The sequence below is a fragment of the Galeopterus variegatus genome, unplaced genomic scaffold (genome assembly GCF_000696425.1).
Source record: "Galeopterus variegatus unplaced genomic scaffold, G_variegatus-3.0.2 Scaffold438, whole genome shotgun sequence".
Taxonomy (NCBI): domain Eukaryota; kingdom Metazoa; phylum Chordata; class Mammalia; order Dermoptera; family Cynocephalidae; genus Galeopterus; species Galeopterus variegatus.
This window is the reverse complement of record NW_007726549.1, coordinates 517,765-530,495: the sequence shown is the minus strand read 5'-3', so window position 1 is coordinate 530,495 and position 12,731 is coordinate 517,765. Positions and strand designations below refer to the sequence as shown.

At 50.6% G+C, this 12,731-nt stretch overlaps 1 protein-coding gene across 1 annotated transcript in view; it reads right to left on the bottom strand.

Annotated features, from left to right (window-relative positions):
- Positions 1-9,151: 9,151 nt before the first annotated feature.
- The window catches only part of SFRP1 (secreted frizzled-related protein 1), a 44,864-nt gene continuing 41,284 nt past the window's right edge, over positions 9,152-12,731 (bottom strand). Inside the window, exon 7 of the mRNA XM_008568765.1 lies at positions 9,152-9,843. Within this exon, the coding sequence (XP_008566987.1) occupies positions 9,521-9,843 (323 nt within the window). The 3' untranslated portion in view covers positions 9,152-9,520. The remainder of the gene's footprint in view (positions 9,844-12,731) is intronic.

Genomic DNA, 12,731 nt, shown 5'->3' with positions numbered 1-12,731 from the left:
CACTCTCAAGCGCCACACTCTACCGAGTGCACCACCGGGCTGGCCCTGCGTTCCTCTTCTTAACCACCCCGTGCAAGCCCTGCTCAAGGCTCCACGCTGACAGCAATGGCTGCAGACAAGGGTGACATGGAGCTAGTGCTGCAGGATTACTGTCCTCACAGCGCCCACAAACGGGCAAAGTGAGTAACAGGCATTCAAGAAACAAGGCGGTCAGTACAACACAGACTTGGCACACACAGTCTAGCATTCCTTGTGTACCCAGTGCAGTAGTTGCACACAGGACAGGGGCCTGTGACCGGGGATCCCAGTGGCCTTGTATCACAGCCACATTCCACAAAGACACCAACACCAACACAAGCACACACACCCAATACCAACATCCACACTCACACAGACACCCATCCCTACACACACACTCTAAAGAGAGATGTGCTCTTCCCACACCAGGTGAAATTTTACTAACACTCCTCTTCTAAAAGAAATGAGAAATGAACAAAAGCCCAGAGCTTCCTAGAGAAGTGTGTTGGCCCAAGGAGACATCCACGGCTGAATTCACATGTCATCATCCGTTTGCTTCACTCCAAACAGTTTTCACGTGCACCCTGTAAGAAAATACACCCTGAGTTCCTGCAGGGGGTTGGTTTTTAATGGAGTAGGTTAGTGTTGGTGAGAGGAAGCTGCTGGAATTGCAGGTGGTGGAGAGAGGAGCCAGGCCTGGAGGGTTATCACAGGATTATTCCTGCAGACCAACAGGGTCTCTCTTTTTATGTGCCCTGGCTCACTATCAGCACAGTTCAAGTTCAAATGCTCTATGCGTCCTGGACAGGGACTGCATCGTGAAGAAGTCCAAGTGTTTCTGAGTAGGCTGGACGTGCGGGGCTTGTCCGCTAGAGAACCCGATCAGCTCCGAAGGTCCCCATTCCTGCTCCTGCCTGCTAGGTCCTAGTTTCATCCTTGACAGAATGTAACTTCCCGTTCAAAGACAAAATTCTCCATTCCTTCTCCCCATCTACCCTCTCCACAAAAAGTCACCAAGAAAAACAGGCTGGCTTGGGATAGAGGCCCTGAGGTTTGTTTGGACACCACCGCCCCCCTTTGTAAACCAACGTTTTAATGAGTTAAGTGCACATAAATCAGAAACACCAGGGTCACGTTTCCTCTGAAACGTGGGGGTGGGGTGCAAAATGCACTCCACATTTGGCCTAATCCAAAATCAGGAGGCAGGCCAGCCCTTGTCAAGTCTCCCCTGCCCTGATGCTCGGCCTAGAGGGGTCAGGGCCATGCCAGCACTCACAGCCAGGATTCCCGTGGGGGTGCAGGCGCCGGCAATCAATACTGATGACACCAGGAGCCAGGAACGGAAATGAGATCAATGACAGGGCCTGACATGGTGATTTCAGTAGGAAACAAGCAGCTACATGAGAGCAGACATTTCGAACGCCTCTCGCAGTCATCTGGACACACAACGTGGTTACAAAAACAACACGAACACGCTAAGAGCCGGCAGCCAGAGCCTGGAAAACATAGTCCCTCTGGGTCAGAGCTGGGCCCCTCTCCCTGGGCACATGTGCAACTGTGTGTGCGCCCATGTGTCTTCTAAAACACGAGTTCTATTTAACTTGATTCAGAAGCTGGATGTCTTTTCCCTGCAATTAAAACCACTTCTGAACAAACATGTTTCTGTCCATGAGGGGGGACGGTGAGTCAGAAAAAGGGAAAGGGTTTGCTCTGGACCTGCTGTAGGTTCAGTCTTAGGATTGCTGGAAAATGTGCAGACCAGGAGGGAAGACCAGTCCCCCAGCATGGAGCTCTGCTCTCCAGCTCAGGGCAGAAGGAGGGTCACGAAGCAGAGGGTCCAGGACAGAAGTAATTTGGCAGGAGACAAACTGGCGTGGACACACCAGCTGTCCCTTTACGTCATCAGGACCCACGGCACAGTCTAGCTAGTCCCTAGGGTTGGAAAGGTGAGCTGGTGAGTTCTTTCCTTCCAGCCAGTTGAGTGGAAATGAACGCGAATCTCCAGTCCTGCTGCACACCCCACCTGCCCCTACTTAGTCCCCACCATGGGATGCCTTCGTCCCCATCTCCAGCCTGCCTCTGTCGTTGATGGCTGTCACTTCTGCACTGCAGGGAAGAGGCACTCAAAAATAAGGAGGAGGCCTGAGAGAAGGACAGGGCACAGGGAGTTGGCAGGTGGCCGTGTCTGGCACCTGGGGAGCAGAGTTAGGAAGGCTTCATGCTAACATGAATGGCAGTTCACGGGCCAGTGCTTGTCCTGTCCCTAGCCAGTTACTGGCTGCTCCTCCTCCGCTTCCTCCTCCTCCTTCTCCTCTGCTTGGGCCTTGGGGCCTCCCCCAGGCCTGGCCCAGGTCAGAAGGCTTCATGCTAACATGAATGGCAGTTCACGGGCCAGTGCTTGTCCTGTCCCTAGCCAGCTACTGGCTGCTCCTCCTCCTCTTCCTCCTCCTCCTTCTCCTCTGCTTGGGCCTTGGGGCCTCCCCCAGGCCTGGCCCAGGTCGGGGCCTGAATTGCCATGCTGGAAGGAGGTACTGCTGACAGAAGTCACTGAGTTACCTGCCAAGACTAGCAGCCAAATTTGGATTCCAAGTGGCCTCAGCTGCCAGCCTTGGGAGGGAGTGCCGACCCCGGAGGAATCCAGTTAATCCACCCTGGTTGTCCCTGGGCCACATTGTGAACTAAGCACTTGGGTTTTGGCATGTGATCCATTTATTCCTTCAGTGATGGGGCTTAATCATCTAGGTAAAAAGGCAGAATTATCCAGATCTGCGTAAACTCTCCGGAGAACTAGGAAGCAAAACCAGAAACAGAGGTCCTTAAGCCACCCCCAACCCCCATCCACTCCCAGGTACAGATAGTGACAGTGGATGCTGCCGTCAACCATTAAACGTGGAGGTTGTGTGCAAGGCACTGCAGAGGCACCCCATTTCCCTTCTAGTTCTCTTTCTTGGAAGGAAATTCTGGGGTTTGATTGCTTGGTTTATCTGTAAGTCCTGACACCCAGGGGGTCTCAGAAAAGCTCTGGCTCTGGATCCCACCTGGCCGGCCCATGGACAGGCTTCCTGGGGGTACCCAGTCCTAGGGCCTGGACTCAAGCACTGCAGGGAAGGGGGAAAAAAGACTTTCCCTTGGAGCTCACAGCTGCCCACAGCAGAGCACAGCTGAAATCCCAGGGACAAGGCCACGAGAATTCCAAATCCTTCACTGCCACCCCAGCTACCAGGCCTGGCGCTCAGGTGATGGAAAGGTCATCCTAATTAAAGCCACGTGGTGGGGTTTCAGCTGTGGAAACCACTGGATCCCTTCTCCTTCCTCCCCCCTCCTCTTTTCTCCTTAAACACACACCCGCAACTTTCCCTCCCATTATTTAAGCAAACAACTCTCTCCATGATTAAGTGCAGCCCTTCTTATCTAAATAGTCCACAGATGTATAAAGACACAGGAGCTCTCTGCTCCTATTTGGAGCTTGTTCTGGGACCCATCTTCTCCACCCTACAAAAAAGCAGCCTTCCTTGGCCTTTGCTGACAGAAATTCCTCATGCCTGCACCCCCAGTAAATCAGCCCTGCGCGGCAGGCTGTCCTTAATTTATCAAAGAGGTGGGATTTCCCCTCCAAATACTTCAGTCCCCCCACCCCCTTTCTTAGCTCTTCCCATAACCTGAGTTTGAAACTGCCCAGATGTGAACGAGTAGAACACAAAAAGTCCCAATTCGAATACTGTCGTCAGATGCCTGCATTGCTGCAGCCGTCCAGGTGAACACCACCAGTGGGTTAACTCGGCAACCCCTGATGGGTCCAGGGCTGGGGGCTGGGGGCTGGCGAGTTTGGCAAAGGGCACTGCCTGGACAAATAGGTTGCTGAAGGGGAGGAAAAGAAAGGGGTCTGTGAGCTCCCAGGATAAATAGTCTGGGAGAAAAGAATCAACCCTTACGGCCTGGGACAAGAATGAAACATAATGAGGGGGATGAGATTAGCCCCCAGCTTTGGGTTTATAACCGCAACTCTTGGTTTGATTTTTCTTCCCAACCCAAAGCATGGTGAATATTTTGAGTCTTTATCCCAGAGATGGCGATATTCCAGCAGGGCGCGAGGACACAGCCGAGCCCTGGCAGCCCCTCGCTTGCCCATTACAGCTTCCCTACGCGAAGTGTGCTCCGGGGCCAGCAGCTTTCCCTCAGCCCCGCCTCAGACCTACGAAGCAGAATCTGCACCTTAACCCTGGTCCCCAGGCAGGTTGAAGTGTGAGAAGCCCTCTGGAGAGCTGGATGCGCCCAGCTACGAAGGGAAGAGCTCATTCCCTCCCGCACGCACGTGACCTTTACGAACCAACACCCAAAAGGAACAACACATGGGACTTCAGAAAAGGCTGCAGCGATGGAAAGTGTTGGGGGAGGGGAAAGGAAGACACCCCAAGTTTTCTGCTTCTCATCCCCATTCCACACACATCCTGTTAGGATGTTCTGCAAAGATCCAGAGGACTGCTGGCATCTAAGAAACCTAGTGTGTTAGTTTCCAGTTCAGATTCTAGGGCCCCACTGCAAACCTTCCGGATCAGAATGTCTGGGTGTGGGGGCCAGGAGCTGCATGTTAGCAAGCTCCCCTTGGGGACACTTCCACACGCTAAAATGTGAAAATGATTCGCTTGCTTTCCTTTGATTGCTGCTGGATGATTGGCACAGACTTCTCTTCCTCAGGAGCAGAAGTGAGTTGCTGGCACTTCTGGACCCGAGGTGGGGAAATGGCCGTAGAAGCAAGACCTGCCTAACCTTGTGACCCTTTCTCTCCTGCTGCCCCTGGGTAGTCACTGCAGAGGAGAGGGGGGCCACACGGCTGAGGCACAAGGCTCAAGCAGTCCTGACCCTCGGGGGCCCAAGCCCCAGGGCCACTCCAGCAGCTGCAGCTGAGCCTCCTGCACACACTCTTCATCATCCGCTTGCCGACTTGTTAAAAAAAATTCAAAACAGCAATGGGAAATTACGGGTCATGGTGGTGGGGCTTCAGTGGGGGTGACAACGGCGTCTTCACCCAGCCGAAAAGAAACTTGCTTTCTTCTTATTTTGTTTTCCTTTTTGTCTTTTTTACTGATGTCAGTGGGGGTGACAACGGCGTCTTCACCCAGCCGAAAAGAAACTTGCTTTCTTCTTATTTTTTTTTCCTTTTTGTCTTTTTTACTGATGGGTAACGGGATTGCAACCCTCAGTGTCGTGCCCGTACCAGGGACCGGCAATGGGATCGCAACCCTCGGTGTCGCGCCCGCACCGCGCTCAGCCAGTGAGCAGGAACTGGTCTCCACATGGGATCCGAACCCGGCACACTCTCCAGTGCGCCACCGGGCCAGCCCGAAACTTGCTTTCTTATTAACCACAGGGTAGGATGCTAATATTGTCCTTGGCTGGGCTAGCAGGTCACCATGTCACCAGTCAGGTACATTCGTGTGTGAAAATCTTTCTATGTCACAGCATGACTTCCACAGCAGTTTTACAAGTCCTCATACCATGCCTTAAAAAAATGGTGCCTCTGAACTGGGGCGTGGTTTGGGGGGACTTGGAAGCATTTGCTCACTTGTGGGTAAAACTGCCCAGCTGTCTCACTTTTGGAGGTGCCAAATTAATCAGAGAACCACCTCCACTGAAGTCATCACTGTGATTGCTTACAGAATTAAAAGTCACACAGGAAAGTTCCTGAGGCAAGAAGCATATAACCTAACAGGAGACGGCTCGGGCTGAGCAGAGTGCAACGCTCCAGGTCCACCGGGAAGTTCGGCAGGTGGTTCAGACACTTGTGCCCATACATCTGGGGTCAGGAACCCTGGGTTCTAACTCCAGCAATGGTAGCGACCTGGGGCTCCCACGCTAGTTGGGAAATCCTGGCCATATCACACCTTAGATTCTGCATCTGTAAATGAAAGGAGTAGACACGGTCTTCTCTAATGTCTTGTGTGGGTCCAGGTACCAACAAGTTTTCAAACTCTAGCTGGTAATTTTAGCATTGAGTTGGGCAGGAGGGAAAAGAGCATTTGAAACGAGAGACATGGAAAAGATATGCAAGCAAGGCTTAAAACTGCATTCTTGTAGAGCAAGTATTTAACCTTCACTCCGATCTGAAACACACACAGCCAGGAGAAACCGTTCTGGAAGTCGTTCACAGGAGCAGGTGGTAAGTGGGGGAGGGGGAGGGAGGTCTGCGGCGTCTCCCAGGCCTCCTCCAGCCCCCACACCCACGTGCCATTTGAAAACCGTTGAGCTGGGACAGAGGGGCATGTGCACAGTGGAAGCAGGTGAGTGCTGCATGGTGGGGAAGAAGTCACAACTCACATTCTCTTTGATTAATTGAGTGATTTTAGTCAAGTGAATATTGATACATGGTAGAAAAAGCATGAAAATAAAATGGACACGTACAGGGATTACTATTAACACAAGTGATAACATCAAAACATCTGGTAAAATGCGATTAAAAATAACAACACAAATGAAATGGAATGTAAAACATTTTCACAGTATTCAAAGCTTTTGTAGAAGATTTAGACTCTAAAAGAGGAGCACTACAGGCAGGCGCTGGAGGAAACGGGGATTCGCTGTGAGCTCTCCTAAAGCAGATCGTCTGAGCCCCCCACGTCTATAAAGCGACCACAGAGCATCTAGTTGCTAGGAGTCTGATGAGAAAAACAGATTCCAGGTTTGGGAATGGGATTTCTGTCATTTACAGATCCAAATGAAAACTGGATCTCTGGTTGGATTCTGCCTTGGGGAGAACTCGGTGCTAATCCGCAGGCACCGAGAGCCAAGTGTTACGTAGGATATTTAAAAAATAAAATGTTCTTGGAATTCTCGCCTCTCATTCTATCTTCTAAGAAAACTACTAAATATTCTTCAAAGATTTAGCCGAGCTCTGCCAATGGCCTCCCAGGACTCTATCCAGAACGATTATTTTAAAGCTTTACAAATGCAACCTTTGCGGTATCAGTGATTACCAAATCACACACAGACCTACTCTTTTGGAAACCAATGACCAGAGCAATGAGTCTGCACACTGGTTTGTTGTATTCTCTATTGAGAAAAACAAAGGTCTGTGATCATGCTGCTCTGGGCCCACAGATAGCCTCCCGTTTCATCCTGAAATTGCTGGTGTGACATACACGAAGCTGGTGTGCGTCTAAAGTCTTCATCAGAGTACGCAGTGAAACGCAAAGTCCAGGGACTCTGATCTGAGGCTGTGGTGCAACCTGCAGCTGCGATTCACGTTTCCAATTCATTGTGAGCTCTTTCTGAAAATGTCATGTCCTACCCAAGAATTCCCATTTAGAGGGTCACACAGCACGGCGACCTAGTCTTCCTTAACGGCTTACATCCCCGATGAGCCCTCCACTAAGTCCCCTGCGCGGAGCGAGGGCCTGCTGCACGCCGTGCTTTGTCAAAATGAGCACCGAAACCGAGGGAGCCAGAACCAAGACCCAGATCCAGGTACTCTTGAAAATGCTCTGAAGTTCACTTTGACAACAGGAAAAGAGAATGTTTCTAATTAACTAGTATATATACATTTTTTAATCAACCGAAATTACAGGTAAATCACTTAAGGTCCCCAACACTTTATGATTAAATGTCAGAGAGAACCAAAAAAAAAAAAAAAAAAAAAAAAAAAAGTGTCAAAACGCTGAGATCACAGATGGTGAGAGGTTAAGTATACCAGGATAACTCTCAGGTGGGTAACGCAGTTGGCATGCTGGTTTCTGATTAGAGCCTTCAGAAGCTGGCAGAATGTTCCACTGCTTCTGTGTCAGCCCAGGGCCATTGGGGGTGACACTGTCCAGCCTCACTGCAGCATCTGGATGGGGTATAAACATTACCCAGAGCAACAATCACTAAGGTCCTCGAGGTGTCACACAGAACTGAGAAACGGGAAGAAATGAACGTTAACTGTTTAGAGCTACTTCCTGTACACTGGACAAAAGGAGTTATCTCCGGGCGCTGCCTCGTGCACGCCACTTATTAAACAGAACAGCGTTGAGAAGTATCTTAGGGCACCCGGGAAAACCTGCAGGGGTGTGTTGCTTTTGAAACTCTCTCCTTGGATGGGGACCCTTGTCTCAACTTTCCCTCTGCAGAGATAAAAAAAAAAAAAAAATGTAAAAAGTACAGGGAACCGGCAGGCGGACTGTTCTGAATGTCTTTGATCTACAGGCAATCGAGCTTAGAGGAATCCACTTCCAGGAAAGAAAAGAATGGGGGGACCGTGAGTGCTGGTGGCCGTGTTGGGTGCAGGACCGCCCAGAGCCCCCCAGGAAGGAGGACGGTGCAGCTGCACTACCAGGTGAACCCGCAGCCGCAAGTGTTCTTTAAAAGATGCGAAACAAACAGATAAAATTAGAATACTAAGCTCCTCATTCGACTTCACAAATCACACTGACTAGCAATTTGCTGTACTGCTCTAATTTATTTTTTTCTTCTTTAACTACGTTTTCTGAAAACCACTAACCATTGCCTCCTCAGTCTGAAAATCGTCATCTGTCTCGTGCTCACCGTGGCCGCCCTCTCCATGCACGGGGACAGGCATGGGCCACCCTCCACGTGCCCAGGGCAGGATCACGCCCGACTGTGGGAAGCAGCACCTGTGTGGCACCTGACACCGGCAGGCTCGTGTCGGAGGACGATCACGTGCAGCAACCTCCCTTCTCACCCCTCTGTCCTCACGCGCGTGTGACGTGCTCACGCCCCCTTCCCTGCACCTGCGACCTTGTGAACCTGTCTTAAACCCGTGGTGGAATGTGCCTGTTTCTGTCTAAAGCAGACAGAAGGAGAGATTACTCTGGAGCTGACAGCTGTGTGACTGACCAACAGATAAACTTTCTAGTTCCAAAGGCAGAGATTGGCCCATAGTTCCACAAGCCATTTGTCACAACGCCAAGAAAGTGGAACCTCGTTTTTGCTGCCATCCCTCACGTTTTGCCCGTGTCTAAAGCAGACAGAAGGAGAGATTACTCTGGAGCTGACAGCTGTGTGACTGACCAACAGTTAGAACTTTCTAGATCCAAAGGCAGAGATTGGCCCATAGTTCCACAAGCCATTTGTCACAACGCCAAGAAAGTGGAACCTCGTTTTTGCTGCCATCCCTCACGTTTCGCCCAAAAGGCAGAGATTGGCCCATAGTTCCACAAGCCATTTGTCACAACGCCAAGAAAGTGGAACCTCGTTTTTGCTGCCATCCCTCACGTTTTGCCCGATCCCCTTTCTTTAACTGGAAGAGTTCTCTTTCTCAGTGATCATGTCCCTGGCTGAATGGCTCTCCACCTGCCGTCCACACGGAACGTCACAAAAGCCTCCCTCATCTAAGTGGCCCTTTCCTTACCTGGATGTGGCTATGCTGGGGTCTGGGGCATGGTGAGGAGGGGAGAGGGGGGGTGTGCAGGAACAAAGCCGGCTGAGCTAGTGTCCACCACCAGCCGGAGTAGGCGTGGGCCACCAGGTGCCGGGGCCGCCGTCGCCCCCCCAGCCCGCCCCGCGAGAGTCACTTAAAGACCGACTGAAAAGTGGGACACTCGTGGCTCCTCATCTTCCTCATGAAGCTTCTGAACTCCTTGTTTCTCTTGTCCCACTTGTGGATGGCCGTCAGCAGGTACTGGCCCCTCACCTTCCGGCCCAGGATGAGGAACTGGTGGCCGAGGTTGTCCAGCTGGTGGCAGGGGCAGTCGGCTCCGTTCTTCAGGAACAGGACCAGCGTCTTCAACTCCTTCTTCTTAATGGGCCCCAGCTTCAGGGCCTTCTTCTTCTTGGGGACGATCTTTTTGTCACCATTTTCCTTTTTCACTTCTTTGATTTTCATCCTCAGTGCTAGAGACGGTGTGGGGCGGGGCAGAGGAGAGAAGGGAGAGAAGGCGTTTTAGAGCACGGCTTTCCATCTACAGCAACAACCCAGACCTACAGCACACGCGGAGCTAAAGTGAACGGAAACCGCAAGAAGCAGGCACTCTAGGAATCAAAGCCAAGGTCTCAGTGACCCGTCCACACGGACTCGCCCCCTAATCTTGTGGTGACCTCAGTCATTGCCACAGGCACCGTGAGATTCTCAGGAATATCGTACGACGCTTTAAGAGAAGAAGGGGATCATATAATCCAATTTAATCTATATAATCCAATGCTATAGATCTCAGCATTCAAAGAAAAAGCCTACCCTGAGTTTTTTGTTTTTTGTTTTTTTTTTTAAAGGGAAAGTTACTGGTTTAGTTTTTTAACATTCAAAGAACCTAAAATTCCTTGAAAGCTGGGTCCTGAAAACAAGTCAGACAGAGTATGTGTGCACATTCAGCAGGGGAAAGTTGGAGGATACTTAGAATTGTCATGCTTGCTTGTGTGAAACGTCAACGTCCCACTTCAGCATGGGAGAATCAGAGTCCCTGTGACTGTGTCTCAACAGAGGCCAAACAGTGGGCACTGTCTCCACTGACCAGCACTGACGTTCTTTCAGCAGAGGAGACGCACACATGGACTCCCTGACAGACCAGAGCAGGTCCTGGTGAAGTCCCAACAGACAAGTCCAAGTGATGATGTCTCCTCAAATCTAATGTGGCACACGGGACGCTTCTGCTCTCGGCAAGAACCCCAGCAGAAAGGAAAACCAGCCCGACCACCAACTCTGCCTCCTCTTCTGTCTCTGCAGACCCTGGATCAACATTAGTTTTAACCTGTGGACCAGACCCGTTAGTGACAGCCACACAGAGTCAACTGATGATGATGCTTTAGTGTGAAGGCACGCTATACACCATAAACACGCTAAACACATGGTGCTGCTGTTAGTCAATTCCCCTCTAAGACGGACCAGCCCCACATATTTCCAAAGGGGTTGGAAATCATTTTCTAGATGCTAGCTGTCAGCTAATCTGTACATCCTCTGAATTCTTTTGAGTTCAAAATTATCAAGCCCCTCTTTCTAATAACTCAAGGCTTCCACCCACACTCCATGAAGAAAGTCTTGACCCTGAACTAAATACCAATCACTAACAATTCTGAAAGTGTCTGGCATGCCAGGACACGTGCTAAGTATTTTACGTGCACGTCCCTAGTTAATCCTAACTCCACAAGAAGGACACAGTTACTTGCCTATCTGACAGACAAGAAACCTGAGGCTTAAGGAGTTAAGTACCAATCACTAACAATTCTGAAAGTGTCTGGCATGCCAGGACACGTGCTAAGTATTTTACGTTGCACGTCCCTAGTTAATCCTAACTCCACAAGAAGGACACAGTTACTTGCCTATCTGACAGACAAGAAACCTGAGGCTTAAGGAGTTAAGTTGACTTGCCCAAAGTCACTAATCCTAAACTTAAACCATCTATGACTGTGCACTTTAAATCGCCATGTTGTCCATGCCGACTCTATGGTTCCAAAATTCCTTATGGTGCCCCCAAAACTTGGAGTTCTGATTAAATGGACCATGATAATAAGGGGGAGAAGCTCAGACCTTCCCAGGTACACCCGCATTTCAAAATGACTTTACTTGCGAAATGGTAAAAGAGTTCTTGGTTGAAAGAGCCAACTCTGGCAGAGGAAAAGCTGCATTTGGGAAGGCTTTGTTATTTAATATTTAGATGATTAGAAAAGCACAACCTTGGCTAACCCAAGAATAAGAAGGGGCAGCGGGAAATCCTAGGAACAAATCTTTAAGGAGTGTGTCAAAGTCAGTAAATTAAACCCTCACCCACTGCTTTCTTTCCCTTACACAAAGAGTTCCAGATCCTGAAGCCTACTTAACTCAAACCTGGTGTAATACTCTAGGCCTGAGAACTGCCTCACCCCAAGGAAGGCGGAAGGGGTAGGAGCTGGGCACTAATGAGCATAACGTTCCTGGTGAGGATTGTCAGTGACCTCTCAGGCCGTCCGAGGCTTCCCAGTGCACATGGGAGTGAGTTAAGAACACCTTCCCAATAAGCCACTTCCTTCAAACCCTTCGCACCCTGAGCCAGCCATTGCCCAGTGCGACTATGCTTGACTCCCGCCCACAGTGGGCACCAGCCCGTGGGACTGCAGTGAAGAGGAAGCAGCAGAGACCCGCCTATTCCAAGGCCTCCCCCAAGATGTACCCAAACAGGCCCATGCTGGCTCAGCTTCCATGGCTGATTCACAAACCCTGCACCTGGCAGCTCACTCGAGAAAAGACTTTGCCTGTTCTCGTCTGTGGCTCGCTGAACAAGAGACGCCCACAGCTGGGGATGAGTGAGAACCAGCAGCACGAGGCCCACCGCCCAGGCCCAGGCCTCTGCCTCCCCTCTGTAAACAGAGCAAATGGGAGCGGGAGAAACTGCTAACCAAAGAAAGGCTGCAGGGTCCTGGGCAGCAGCAAGGGAGGGAGAAAAATCTCCTTCCACGAGACCCTCCAAGACATGGCCCCAGGTTGCTAGGTAAATCCCAAGCTGCCTCCTAAAGTCTAGAGCTCGGAACCAAGCATTGCTAAAGGAGCGAGCAGAACAGCAGCAGGAGACACCAACGCGTGCACCAGCTGACAATGTGGGTACCGTCTTTTCTGCACTGAGTTCCCATCACATGCTGGGCTCTGCAGGTGAGCAGGGGACAGGTGCTATCTGTGACTCCTTGTGTAAAACTCAGCAACCATGTTAAGAAGGTATCATTATTATTTCATTACAACCAAGGAGAAGGGCTCGGGGTTAAGTAACAACAGAGACGAGGCCACCATTTGTAAGAGACAGCACTGGGATTAGGGCCCA